Source organism: Aspergillus japonicus (genome assembly GCF_003184785.1).
Source record: "Aspergillus japonicus CBS 114.51 unplaced genomic scaffold BO86scaffold_95, whole genome shotgun sequence".
Lineage (NCBI taxonomy): Eukaryota > Fungi > Ascomycota > Eurotiomycetes > Eurotiales > Aspergillaceae > Aspergillus > Aspergillus japonicus.
This window is the reverse complement of record NW_020291732.1, coordinates 78,841-91,340: the sequence shown is the minus strand read 5'-3', so window position 1 is coordinate 91,340 and position 12,500 is coordinate 78,841. Positions and strand designations below refer to the sequence as shown.

General features: G+C 53.4%; 6 protein-coding genes across 6 annotated transcripts; 2 read left to right on the top strand and 4 right to left on the bottom strand.

The window, feature by feature from the left end:
• Positions 1-80: 80 nt before the first annotated feature.
• Positions 81-2,417, top strand: BO86DRAFT_404540 (uncharacterized protein; the record flags this gene model as incomplete). Its single annotated transcript, XM_025674021.1, has 6 exons — positions 81-236; positions 299-895; positions 963-1,114; positions 1,174-1,302; positions 1,406-1,744; positions 1,814-2,417. 6 exons carry the CDS (start codon positions 81-83, stop codon positions 2,415-2,417), a joined length of 1,977 nt encoding a protein of 658 aa, XP_025522501.1.
• A 44-nt stretch (positions 2,418-2,461) lies between these two features.
• BO86DRAFT_451563 (cytochrome P450) lies at positions 2,462-4,630 on the bottom strand. Its single transcript, XM_025676865.1, has 4 exons — positions 3,985-4,630; positions 3,714-3,914; positions 2,887-3,659; positions 2,462-2,813 (listed from the first exon to the last, which is right to left on the bottom strand). Exons 1-4 carry the CDS (start codon positions 4,358-4,360, stop codon positions 2,613-2,615), a joined length of 1,551 nt encoding a protein of 516 aa, XP_025522500.1. The 5' UTR covers positions 4,361-4,630; the 3' UTR covers positions 2,462-2,612.
• Positions 4,631-4,887: 257 nt separating this feature from the next.
• BO86DRAFT_393329 (uncharacterized protein) lies at positions 4,888-5,815 on the bottom strand. The gene is made up of 2 exons (XM_025672990.1): positions 5,751-5,815; positions 4,888-5,606 (listed from the first exon to the last, which is right to left on the bottom strand). Exons 1-2 carry the CDS (start codon positions 5,808-5,810, stop codon positions 5,118-5,120), a joined length of 549 nt encoding a protein of 182 aa, XP_025522499.1. The 5' UTR covers positions 5,811-5,815; the 3' UTR covers positions 4,888-5,117.
• A 606-nt stretch (positions 5,816-6,421) lies between these two features.
• BO86DRAFT_443326 (uncharacterized protein) lies at positions 6,422-7,425 on the bottom strand (the record flags this gene model as incomplete). The annotated part of the gene is made up of 4 exons (XM_025676358.1): positions 7,219-7,425; positions 7,062-7,189; positions 6,678-6,952; positions 6,422-6,613 (listed from the first exon to the last, which is right to left on the bottom strand). The coding sequence occupies exons 1-4, from the start codon at positions 7,341-7,343 to the stop codon at positions 6,422-6,424; spliced, it is 720 nt and encodes a 239-aa protein (XP_025522498.1). The 5' UTR covers positions 7,344-7,425.
• Positions 7,426-8,410: 985 nt separating this feature from the next.
• BO86DRAFT_372503 (zinc-dependent alcohol dehydrogenase family protein) lies at positions 8,411-9,662 on the top strand (the record flags this gene model as incomplete). Its single annotated transcript, XM_025670349.1, has 4 exons — positions 8,411-8,876; positions 8,931-9,012; positions 9,077-9,428; positions 9,488-9,662. The coding sequence occupies exons 1-4, from the start codon at positions 8,454-8,456 to the stop codon at positions 9,660-9,662; spliced, it is 1,032 nt and encodes a 343-aa protein (XP_025522497.1). The 5' UTR covers positions 8,411-8,453.
• Positions 9,663-9,752: 90 nt separating this feature from the next.
• On the bottom strand, positions 9,753-12,498 carry BO86DRAFT_249007 (uncharacterized protein). Its single transcript, XM_025667163.1, has 4 exons — positions 12,105-12,498; positions 11,723-11,990; positions 10,914-11,658; positions 9,753-10,860 (listed from the first exon to the last, which is right to left on the bottom strand). The coding sequence occupies exons 1-4, from the start codon at positions 12,254-12,256 to the stop codon at positions 9,854-9,856; spliced, it is 2,172 nt and encodes a 723-aa protein (XP_025522496.1). The 5' UTR covers positions 12,257-12,498; the 3' UTR covers positions 9,753-9,853.
• Between the last annotated feature and the right edge of the window lie 2 nt (positions 12,499-12,500).

The window sequence follows — 12,500 nt, the reverse complement described above, 5'->3', positions numbered from 1 at the left end:
CTCCTCCTCCTCCTCCTCCTCCTCCTCCACTACCACCTCCAACCACCCTCACCTTGAAGGCCATCTTTCCAGACCTTCCAATGAGTCTCAGGCCCCTTGCCCCTGCTCCACCGCCTTCTACCGCTCCCAATCCCCCAAACCCGAATCCGAATCTTCCCTCCGAACCCTCAGTCGCAGTACCGAAACTTCGGAAGGCATCCACAGCATGCAGTCACTGCAAACGCCAGAAGGCCCGGGTAATTTGCTTCCATGCTTCCATTTCACTGGCCCCGTTGTGCTGACCGGCCCTCCAAAATAGTGCCAAATACCTGACGGAGCCACGGCCTGCGAACGGTGCACCAAGCGGGATCTCTCCTGCATATTCGAACAGGATGAGGATATGCGGCGGAAGCTGGCCCACAAACGGAAGCTCGAGAAGCTCGAAGAGGAGCGGGATGTCTTGTTGCAGCTGGTGCAGACGCTGCAGGACAGCCCGGACGCCAAGGCGACCCAGCTGCTGAATCTCATCCGCAGCAAGGCGCCCCTCGGCGAGATCAAGCTCTACATGGACCACAACGTGTTGGACCGGGACCGCGAGACGACCCCGCTGCTGGCGGAGATCTACGAGCGCACCCACGGGTTGAAGGAGGACAATAAACGGCCCTCGTCCCATCAGGTACTCAACATCCAGCGCTTGGTCGACATCCCGGTCTACCGCGTGCCTGCCGCGCCTTGGACCACGGTCACGACCAATGATGAACTGGTGTCGCATCTGATCTCTCTGTGGCTGACCTGGAGCCATCCGTTCTACAACTGGATCGATAAAGAGCTGTTTCTGCGTGACGCGCAAGCAGGCAAGCTGGACTCGCAATTCTGCTCGCCGTTCCTGGTGAATTGTATTCTGGCGGAAGCATGCGTACGATGATCCACCTCTTCTTTTCTTTTGACTTCGTCTTTGCTGTACTAAGGACTTGTGGGATCAGTTTCATTCGGACTACCCGGAGGCGTATGCAGACCCCAATGATCCAGATTCCAAGGGTGTTCATTTCTACAACGAGGCGCGACGGATCTATGAGAAGATCGAAGGTCAGCTCGATTTACCGACCATGCAGGGGTGCGGCGTCTTGTTCGTATGGTGAGTATGATTACCCTATAAGTTTTCGAAGACGGTTTACTAAGATCTTCATCCTCTAGCATGGCGGCGATGGGCAAAGACCGTGTGGGGTGGTTGTACCTCGGCCACCTGCGCAGCATGGCAGAAGAATACACCAAGGAACATCCCCCGCCGCCAGCCGGGACGACTCCATCCCGGCCGGGAAAGTCGTGCGATTGATAATACCGTCTGGGGGATCTACAATCTTACTGCGTGCGTTCACTCTTCGAATATGACTCGTAGTGTCCTTTCCGATACTGACCATGGTCCTAGGACCGCCTCGATCTCGCTGATGAAGCATTTGGCGCTCGACCGGCCGAATCGACCGCTTCTTCCATGCGACCACTCCGCCGACGACACTTGGACGCCGTATCCGCGCCAGATGGATCCCGTTCAATCCCACATCCCCTGCGTGCTGAACAGCTTCTGCGCTCTGAGCGAGATCAACGTCGATGCCAACCGCAAGGTCTTTGCGAGCGGGCACAAGCCCCCTCGGGACGAGCTGGAACAGACCTTGCAAGACGTGCAAGCCCGGCTCGATGACTGGAAGAGCAGACTGCCCCTATGCCTGGCCCTGGATAACCTGAGCGTCCCGCAAGCGCTAAGCTTACAGTAAACAACCCCTCCCCTTAACCTAAGTTCCCCCCGACCACAAACCCACCACTAACACCCCCGATACAGCATGCTCTACCACACCGTAGTAATCATGCTCTGGGGCCTCCTGAAAAAGGACGACCCAGACATCGACCGGGACACCGACACGAGCTCCCACAAAATCCCGCGGGAGACGGCGCGTCAGACCTGCGTGAGCTCCGCCCTGGCCATCGTGGACCTCCTGAGCACGCACCGCGCCACCTGGGGCCCGGACTACATCTCGCCGACGACGATCCACTGGGTCAGCATGGCGCTGTTCACGCTGGTCGAGGAGCTGGCCGGCTCCCCGGACCACCGCAACGCCTTCACGGAGCTGTGCATGATCGCCCGCACCTTCGCCCGCAAGTGGACCCTCATGAAGGGCATCCTGCGCATGCTGCACGTCTCCGCCCAGAAGGACGGCGTCGCCCTGCCGCCCGAGACCCACGCCCTGTTCGTCGACTTCTCCGATAAGATGTGGGGCCGCGCCCAGCGCGACCGGTTCCGCAGTCTGTATCCGAATCCGAGCTCGTTGGCGGAGTCCGGTGGGGATCGCTCCAGGGAGGAGGCGGAGCTGAGTAGCTTTTTGGAGAAGTGGGATACGCTGGAGATTCGGGATGATGGAGGTGGAGAGGGGGAGGAGCGGGCTTAGATGGGCGGGTGGGACTGCGCGGGTCCTGGCATTGGTTTGGGCTTCTTTATGCTTGATATGATATATAATGATGCACGTTTTTGGGCTATTAGATCGCATACACGGGAGAAGTCATTTGTCGTCAATGTCCTCAACTCGTGTCATTCCAGGATACAAAGCACGGCTCTCAGCCTCATTTCACGGCTACCCCATCCCTCATAGCATCTCCTTCTCACCCTCCCCTCGCACCGACACCTTCACGAAAAAGTCCAACGGCTTCACAAACCACTTGTTATCCGTGTCCCACGTGCGGTTGACGAGGTGGAAGTCGAAATCCCGGACCATCTGCGGGATCAGCTTCGACATCTCGAGGATGGAGATGTGCTTGCCGAGACACGTGCGCGAGCCGAGGCCGAACTAGCATCGCATCAGTCATCAGTCATCAGTCATCTCACCGCGACCCGACTTCCACGAAAGGGAGAAAGCTTACCGGCATGTACATCTCATTCATCAGCTGCAATCGCGCCGGATCCCCCTTCTCCGCCTCGATCCACCGCTCGGGCCGGAAATTTCGGGCGTCCGGGAACACCCCCTCATCGTAGTGCGCGACCCAGGTGTTCACGCCCACCACACTCCCCTCGGGGAAATGGTACCCGCTGATCTCCGCCCCGCCGGCGGGCACCTCGCGCCACAGCGGCAGGCCCGTCGCGCTGTGCAGCCGGATCGCCTCCTTCATCACCGCCTGCAGGTACGGCATGGCCTGGCTTTCTTTGAAGGTCACGCGGGCGCTGCAGCGGTTTTGCTCCGTAAAGTCCTCGATCTCCCGGCGTAGACGCGCCAGCGTAGCCGGGTTGCGCAGCAGGTGGTACAGAATGGCCGACAGGCTGATGGCGGTCGTGTCGGAGCCGGCGATGATGTTGGAGTTGCCCATCATGAAGAGGTGGTAGTCGGTCACTTTCTCGGGGTCCTTGTCGCGGGCGAGCGCCATCTTCTCGAGGAAGTCTTGCGTCTTGAGTGGGGTGGTAGTGGTGATTTCGTCTTGCTGTGGGTGGGTCTTGCGTTGCTCGTTCAGTTGTTGGATCTTCTGGGACACAAAGCGCATGACGAAGGATCGGCCGGCGGGCCCGGAGGAGGTGAAGCGGCTGAGGGGCTCGTAGACGCGGGGGTGCCATTCCGGGTAGATGCCGATCAGCGTGCTGTAGGCCATCACCTTTTGGAGGGCGCTGATCGCGTCTTCGATGTCTTCACCTTGGTCGAGGAAGCCTTTTTTTTGTCGGGGTTAGTGGTTGCCTGACTGGAATAGGATGGTGGGCGTACCGAAGCGCTGGCCGAAGGTGATATCCCCGATTACATCAAAGGCGTAGCATTGCAGCCAGTGGTGCAGGTCAAAGGTTTGACCGCTCTGCGCGAACTCGGTAAGCCGGTCGCGGAAGAGGTCGGCGCATTGATCGGCGAATTCTTCGTAGTGAAGGAGGGAGCTCATGGAGTAGAGGCTGGAGAAGCGCTTGCGCGTTTCAGCTGGAGGAAATCACAGGGTGTCAGCAGACTGATCCTCGAGCCAGTACACCTTTGACCAACTTGCACGTACAGTGTCTCTTGATGTTGCGATCCGGGAACAACGTCCACCGATCAGGCGACGGGTGCTTCCAGCCTTCGTACCAGGCGGATTTGGGGAATCGGCTCCCCGTGCCGTAAACCGTCTTCACGGCGGAACGCTCGCTGATGCTGTAGTGGCCCGGGGCGATCCGCACGACAGGACCATACCGCGCATGCAGACTGAGATTGTCGGCCTCGAAGTGGCCTTTCCAGACTCGACTGAAGTACCAGAGTCGGGTGAACCGGGCGAGAAAAGGGCCCGGGATGGCGGTCAGGGAGGGGCTGTTCCATGTGATGTAGAGGAGCTGGAGGATGTTTTTGGTGAGGTAGATGAGGAATGGAAGGCAGACAAGAAGAAGGAGATGCATGGTGGTGGATTTATGGCGAAAAGAAGTGAAGTGCGATTGTTCGTCTCTTGGTTTGAGTATTGGCTGGGAAGCGATGTCATCTTATAACCCGTTTGCGGTGTGGAGCCGGTACAGCAGCTCATGTCAACCCGACGGTTAGTGCTGACACAGCTGATGGAGTTCAAAGCTGAGTGGCGTGGCTCAACCCATCATAGCTCAGTGCAAAGTAAAAATCAGCTCTGAGTTGTCTGTTGTCTCAAAAAAGGGGTCCAAGGGACGAGGTGGATGGAGATGGGCAGTCCCCGCATTGACAGTCGGAGAAGTGCGGGGAAAAGGCGGATTATCCCCAGCTTGTGTCCGAGCCTTGCCGCATAGCTTTCTTTTATGCTTTGTGCTTGTGCTTCCTGCCGATCGTCGGCTCCACCCTGCCTGTGTGTGGCTTATCCAGCTTAATTCCTGCACTGGGTTTATGCTCTACTGGCAGCATTTGGCAGCATTTAGACACTACTGTACTCTACTGCACTCTACTGCACTCATCGAAAAAAAAGTGACCAACTACCAAATCCAATTCAACCTATGACTCCATACCCAGTTTCAGTTTTATACATACATCGATAACGTCATTAGAAGCGCCACGCACACACCACTACCCACGCAACAACGAACTAAGAAACACGCCAAGAACCAAGAACAGAGAGGAGTCGTTGCAGCGCAAGTTATACGATCCACCCTCTTTAAAGGGATGAAGCACCCCGGACGAAGTCGGACCACCCACCATTCAAGACCGACGATCACCCCAGAGGCCAACGATACCCATCGCCAATGCCAGTCCCGAGAACACCGCCCGCACCTGCTGCAGCCGCCGCTCCGTGTTCATCTCCGTCCGCACGCTCTCGCCGTTCTCCTCCGCCTCGACCACCACCAGATCCTCCTGCTGCTTGAGAGCCGCGGCTTGGGTCCAGAACCCGGTGTCGTGCAGGACCGCCTGGAACCACGCCTTGACGCCCGCCTGGCGGTGGAACCAGAAGTCCATGCCGTAGGTGCCGATGGTCGAGGCCACGCACATCCAGATCAGGTACGGGTGTTTGCGGTGGCGCGGGGAGATGCTGTAGGCGAACAGGAGGCACCCGTTGGCGATGTTGGTGAGCCGCATGCCGTGCTTGCGGTTCAGGCGTTTGATCTCGCTCAGCGACCGCGAGCCGGTCGCCGAGGTCGGGAGCTGAGCCAGCGCGGGGATGGCGATCGTCGAGGCCGAGTACGAGATGCCCTGTGATGGTTGAGTCGTGTCAGCGTAGTCTTACAGGCGGCGGTGGGTGCGTGATGTGACAGAGACCCGGTAGGGGTTGGAGGGGAGGTGGGAGGATTCAACGCTTGGAGTGGGAGGATAGCGTGGCGATCGCAGCCAACATACCGTGAGCAGGCCGAGGGAGACAGTTCCCACAAACTTGGAGACGGTGATGGGACACGCCATGTTGATTTTGGGTCGGTGTCTATCTGTGCACACGAGAAATGGCAATGGCTATGGAGTTGTAACCAAACTGAATCGGATTGCGTCGGCGTGGATGAGGTTGGGCACTGTGCTCGATGAATTGCAACAGGTAGGATGGAAAAGGAAAAAACAATGACGGAGTTGCCCGGCCCTGCGAATGTGACGAGGCGGGTCCGGCCTTGGCGGCCTGAGGCTGATCCGTGCCTTATTAATGCCTGAAGGCAGCACTCTCATTGGATGATTGGTCTTTCCACTGGCACACAACAGCATTACTTGTTCCAATAAGAGACTTCTATACTCCCTGGTCTGATATGAAGCGTCCCCAGTTGAGACTCAAACATAAAGGGAAACCGCATGGATATTGTCGATTGAAACTACCTATGCAAAACTAATTAAAAGTGCGCTCGCCACGATAAAACTACACAGTGACGAATCGAACAGACTGGCGTATTTGAAGCCTCCCAATAGCCGGATATCGCAATTCCATCGTAGGACATTTCAAAAGCGTGGGGGAAAAAGGAAGAAAAAAGAAATCATGAGAAAAGGGATTTGCAAAAAGCTAACTTGAGCCTCCCCAATTGATGATCAACCCATCAAGTCCGCATCGCTTCTCTGGACGTGATACCAATAGGATCGCCCAGGTACCATTGTGCAAAGGTCTTGAACCCAGCAATGTTGAGAAATGTAAAGTCGTAGGGCTTAGTGTGGCGAATCAACAGTTCCTGGCCATCGAAGTATGCCTCCATAACCCGCGGATGCCGTCGGTTGAGCGAAAAGAGCAGAATCTATTATAATAAATCAGCTTTTTTTTTTTGTGCAATTAGGATGCTAAGAACAATATTTACTTACTGGTGCAACCATATCATTGACAAACACCGTTTGCTTGAGCTGGCCCAACATGGTCCGAATGATAGTCAATACTTCCCCGCAAAGCAGATGATTATCATCTACGTCGAGGTCGTTGTGCATGATACATTTCATATGCGGCTTGGAGGCCTTAGCAACATGGAGTATTGACAAGGTACCATATTCAGGTTCGAACGTCCGGTACAGATTGCGAATCTTGTAATCGCCGATCCTGGTGACACGGAATGGGTGAGTGATTAGATCCAAACATAGGGTACCTTAGTACTAGGGCTTACTATTTGCTTGACCACGTTCGTCAGACCTCTGGAAAGTCGACAATCATTTCGCTCACGTATGAATCGAACTAAGAGTAAATCAGTCGCCCACAGTCACTGGACCGGGTCAGCTCGTCAGTATTGTATTTTCTGTCGACATATTCTAGCGTTAGCTCTAGCATGTCACGAGGGGCAAGAGAAGTGAAAAGCTTTAGTGCGAGCGAGTCACCAGCATCAAGGCTTAGAGGTTGAAAGCCCGAACTCTGCACCGCTGCAGCACATTTCGGTCTAAGGTATGTATATTCTGCTCTTCCAGAGCCTTGATGTCCCTTTCAATCAGGAGGAGTGCTTTGCAGAGATTGAAGCGGTCACGGGGCTCAGTGATAGGTTCCATGACCACGATGTATGGAATGCCATGTAGTGATCAGAGTAGAGAGCTAGCCAGGGTGATATGAAGCAAAGACCTGCAGTCTTAAAATACTCGCAGCCAGGTCCGATTATGTACCTAGTAGCATGAAGGGAGTTACCTATCGGTTTGATCAAATGACCTTCAAGTTAGACCCCGGCGGTGAGTTGCTCAGCGGAACCTTCAACATAGGCGAATCAGTATGTCATTTAGTCTTTCCCGTGTTCTTCCTTTTCCATTCTTTTTCAATCTCCTTGCTCAATGGTCATCAACTCATTTGATGTTAACCACCCATAATAACCTTCTCCTTCACTCAAGATGCCTGGGCCTGCGAATGGGACGTTGCGGGTATGGCCTTGGGAGTCTGAGCCTGGCTTATACCCGCTTTCCAATCCCAATTATTAATGCCTAAAGCCCTGGCTCTCATTGGAGTATGGACACAGCCAAACAGCACTTCCTACATCAGTAGTAATGAAAGGCACAGTACAGCCTGTTTTTACTGCAATAAATCTCCGAATACTTGACCGTTCATAGAAAGAATGATTATTTTCTTATTCTGCGAGGGGTAACCTTTTCGGTGAGCACCGTTGTGGAAAAGATAGCCACAAAGGCTTAGACTGATGTTTGGATATAGATGCCAGACCTCACGCTAGTTCAAAATATGCACGCTCCACTTCAAACGACAACTACTGATTCAAAGAGACATCTTTTTTTTGATTGAGAGCGCGGACTTGCATGCCCTTCTACGTTTGGTGCACCAATGTAGTCCATTGTAGGCCTGTTGAGCTATAATGACTGTTTCACCTCGCATTACAAATTCGAAAAAGGGTCATTTGTCAACAACACACCATGTGATATTGTAGGTCTCGATAAGAACTTCCTGTCAATGGAGCAGTGATATCGGGCTTTTACGCGCATCTTTCATTTTTCGGTGCATGTCTTGAAAATCTTGATTTATCAGCAGTCTTGCCCGAGTTCCACTTTTAAACTATAAAAAGCTGCAATATAAGTTTCGAGCATGCGGCACTCGAGTGTGACCTCCTCTTACAACGTTTCTCCTTAAGCTCTATCTCTATCTATTCAAGATCAAACTTCATCATGTCATTTCCTGAGACCTACCTGGCGTTCCGCCGCACCGAAGGCACGGCGCCCTTAACAATCGAGCAGGTCACAGAAAAGCTCCCGCCCATCCAGTCGCACGACGTCCTAGTTCGCATCCATGCGGTCTCACTCAACTACCGCGACATTGCCATGCTGGACAACACCTATCCACAACCCTGCCTTCCCCATGGGATCCCCGCCTCGGATTGCGCCGCCGAGGTCGTATCCGTCGGATCCGCTGTCAGTGGCTTCAAGCCAGGCGACCGTGTTACCGCAATCTGGGACCTGACCAACGTGACCGGAACCGAGGAGCGGACTCCAGAGGCTCTTGGTGGGGATGTTGATGGTGTCCTGCGGCAGTATGCCGTGTTCAATGAACAAGTGCTTGTCCATTTGCCTGAGCACCTATCCTGGGAAGAGGTAGGTCACCGCAGATTGATACCAAGGTTGAACAATCCCGTAATGTTGATATAGGCCTCTTGTATCACTTGTGCCGGAACCACCGCTTGGAATGCTCTTGAGTTCCCTAGGGACAGTGGCACCGCTCTGCTCCAAGGTACGCAGCCTTTCTAATGGAGCGTTTGAAAAAGCACAGGCTAGATGCTGAATAACATGTTTAGGTACCGGCGGTGTGAGCATGTTCGCGCTTCTGCTCTGTATCGCAGCGGGTTTGCAGTCCATCATCACCTCATCTTCCGATGGGAAGCTCGACCAGGCTCGGTCATTGGGTCCCAACGTCAAGACCATCAACTACAAGAAAGTGGCCAAGTGGGAAGACGAAGTGCTCCGTCTCACCAACGGTCGCGGTGCCGATGTCGCCATTGAGAACGTGGGCCCTGCTACCGTGAGGCAAAGCCTTGCCTCTCTTGCCCAGCGGGGTACCTTGTCCTTGGTGGGATTTCTTGGAGGACTTGAGGCGAAAGAATTCCCCGATCTTTATCTCCCTGTCATGGTGAAGCGAGTGACTATGAGGTTTGTTCTCCCTCTGTTGAACGCATGAAGATGGATTCTGACGCAAATGCTTATCCCAGGGGTATCATTGTGGGTTCCAAAATCGACCAACAGGCCTTGTGTGACTTCTTGGCAGAGAAGAAAGTATCCCTCAAGCCATTGATTGATGCTGTCTTTCCTTTTGATCGGTCCAAGGAGGCGTTTGATCGCCTCAAGTCCGGAAAACACCAGGGGAAGATTGTCATCACCCTATAGTAGCAGGAGTATCGGGTGAAACCTTTGTATCCATGCGCAGAAGTAGAGTCAATTCAGTATCATGACCACTTTAGGCAATTGCCCCCTCTCACCGTGGACGGTTCCACTCTTCCGTACCCCATTCCGCTGCTAGCTTTCTCCCCCTCCATTCTCTCCAACTCACTACTCAATAATCATCAACTACTTGATATCTACCATCCAGAATCTTCTGCCTCTGCGGCATCATCATCTTCCCACTCTCTCGTGTCGGAGACTGAGGGTGTTGATGGCCGTGAGATGCTTGCTGCGACAGCCCGATCGGAAATGGTGTGCAGCGACAAGTACTGAGAGCTTAAAGTGATGTGCTGCTCCACATCAACTTGCTGGCGCAACCGCTTGGTGCTCTGGTCTGCACTCGTCAGCAGCACTTTAAATTGAGCTCTAAGCGAGTCATCCTGTACAATTGCATGTAAGTAATCGATGACGGTCATCAGTTCCTGGAAGCTCATGTGAAGATCTTTATCAAAGCAACACGCCGCATCAATGATACAGTATACGGTTACGTCTGAAGGGAATTGGCGAGCCAACTGATGCAGCAACACGCAGAGCTTGTGTAGGTCATGTTCTTCTAACTGCTTGAGCAAGGCTCTTGAATTGATGAAATCGATGCTCAGAAGGTCCCGGTGATGCAAGATCAGCAAGAGTTGACAGACGAGACTTCGAACCAGCCCGTTGGTTCCAGCCCAACGATCCTTCGATGACTTGGTACAATGCAATCCGCAGAAGAAGTGTATTACCACATCCTCCGGTCGGACTTCCGCCATGCTCAACACAAATGTTGCACAGAATACGGAGATGGGAGACACGTTGTGGAGTGCAAAGGATCGAAGGTTCGCATCGACAAGGAGTAGGTCTGGGTGTTCTTGATCCATCCAGTCCACAAAACGTACATTCTGCAACACGGACTGCGCTTGGCTTTGCGTCTGTGCATCGAATGTTGTTTTCTTTCCTAGGACAATCTCCAAATCGTCATTGGGCTGCCCGAATGCTGCACCGTAATCGGGCGGCTGGCCTCCACTCGAGGGCGATTGAACCAAAACTCCCAAGAGCCGGGAGAGGGAGATCACTGCCGCGGAGCTTCGTTCTTCCCTGCGAGGAGAGCCTTCAATCTCGGCAACATAGAGACGTTGCTGAAGCTGTAAGTTCAGGCTTCTCTCTTCTAAATGTTGTAGTCAGCTTTTGAACCAGGTTAGTTTGACAAGAATCGCTTACTCCTCCAATCCTCGAGCAAGAATTGCAACATTTGATTCCTAGCATCCTGGCTGTTACCCATCATCTGTGATTGGGTCTCTATGAAATGATTCAACCTCTCCTCCTCTCTTTGAATCAATTGGATGATTTCGAGGTGCCGTTTCTCCCCGGCCTCAATTCCCGACTTGACCTCTCTGACATTGATTGAAACGTTTTGCAGGATACCGTCCGTGTTCCGAGCAGACCTTTGGACCTCAGTCAGCCCACCGGATATGTCATTGATTCCGCTCTTCACGATCTGCACGTCTGCATTGATTTGGCGTGTGTTGATCTCCGCTTCCTTCTGGTTCCAACGCATAACATGAACCTCTTGATGCGTATCTCTTGAATATCGCTCGATCGCCTCTATATGTGTGTCCCGACATCTCTCAGCAGCGAGTGAGAGCATATTTGAAGCCTCCTTGACTCGTTGCAGTGCCTGTTCTGGAGATTCATCATGCTTTCGAACTTTGGAGTTTGATGTTATTCGGAAATGCCTCTTTTCCTTCATGGCCCCGTCGCGATCGAGAAAGTGTTTTGCGGGCAGAGAGTTGAGAAGAATCTCTATCGCATCGACGATGGCAATGTAAAGATCCTTTGTGTGTTGGCTCATCTCCGGGTCAGTTTGGAAACTTCGCCGTCTGCGGTTCATTTCCACGATAGCGATTTGGATTTCATGAAATGTGGTGATTATTTTTTGCCTTGTTTGTGCCGACTTTGCTGCTAACTATCTCAAGCAGTCAGACACGTACAAACTACATCTCGTTTTCTTACCTCCACCCGAGACTTACATTCAATGCAACCGCAAACCCGGCTTTCACAACAGCTAGTCCGTAGCTGTCAGGAATGATATTAATCCAAGGGTCGATCAGTTCCCTTTTATCCCCAAGTTTCAGCCATGCCTTAGAGAAAATTGCACGCGCGCCTTTTTCGTCGGCGGTTTGCCACTCTTTCTCGGCTTCGGTGACTCTGTCGAAGACTGCCTCCCAGGATGAACAATCATTCGGCTTTGCACCGAGGATTGTTTTAACGTGGTCCTGGAGTACAGCCTCCAGATTTCTGTAATCGATGTTAGTTACCGAACCTTGCCCGCCGGGAACTTTGCCACGGGTAGTGTCCAAAGATGTGCAGTCCGAGCTCTTTGGACACCGATCAGAGAAGAAATATGCCTACATGTATGGCTTCGCACTCTCAAACCGAGCTCGCTGGTCATTATATTCCGACCAACCCCCGAGCCCGTGGTGCACCTTCACCCCCTTGTCGGTGATAAACTTTGCTGTTGTTGCGGCTGCCGCGCCGCCAGCTCGGTAATGAGCTGCTTCCATCTGCAACCCACGAAGTTAAGGAGTATGGGTGATTTGCTTTGGTGCTCGTGGGGACTGGGAGAACGCAGCAGAGTCGAGAGATGGGGTACGCTCGCTTTCAATGCAGAAGACAACAGCGGGCTCAGCTTCTTGGCACTCCAATCCTTGAGGGTACAGCCACGAGTAAGGCGGACTCTATCCTGGTCAACCGACTGACTAATTCGTCCTGAAGCTGCCTCGCTCTTTGCGGCTAGGCCTTCACAAT

Bases quoted from the DNA above. Each gene is read 5' to 3' on its own strand.
- BO86DRAFT_451563 (XM_025676865.1), bottom strand. From the start codon at position 4,360: ATGCATCTCCTTCTTCTTGTCTGCCTTCCATTCCTCATCTACCTCACC. The intron at 3,660-3,713 runs GTACGCCCACCA...GACAAAAAAAAG, and splicing joins CACCTTCGGCCAGCGCTTCG to GCTTCCTCGACCAAGGTGAA. The intron at 2,814-2,886 runs GTAAGCTTTCTC...ATGCGATGCTAG, and splicing joins TGAATGAGATGTACATGCCG to TTCGGCCTCGGCTCGCGCAC.
- BO86DRAFT_393329 (XM_025672990.1), bottom strand. From the start codon at position 5,810: ATGGCGTGTCCCATCACCGTCTCCAAGTTTGTGGGAACTGTCTCCCTC. The intron at 5,607-5,750 runs GTATGTTGGCTG...CAACCATCACAG, and splicing joins TCTCCCTCGGCCTGCTCACG to GGCATCTCGTACTCGGCCTC.
- BO86DRAFT_249007 (XM_025667163.1), bottom strand. From the start codon at position 12,256: ATGGAAGCAGCTCATTACCGAGCTGGCGGCGCGGCAGCCGCAACAACA. The intron at 11,991-12,104 runs GTAGGCATATTT...CATCGATTACAG, and splicing joins GAGAGTGCGAAGCCATACAT to AAATCTGGAGGCTGTACTCC. The intron at 11,659-11,722 runs GTAAGTCTCGGG...TGCTTGAGATAG, and splicing joins GGTTTGCGGTTGCATTGAAT to TTAGCAGCAAAGTCGGCACA.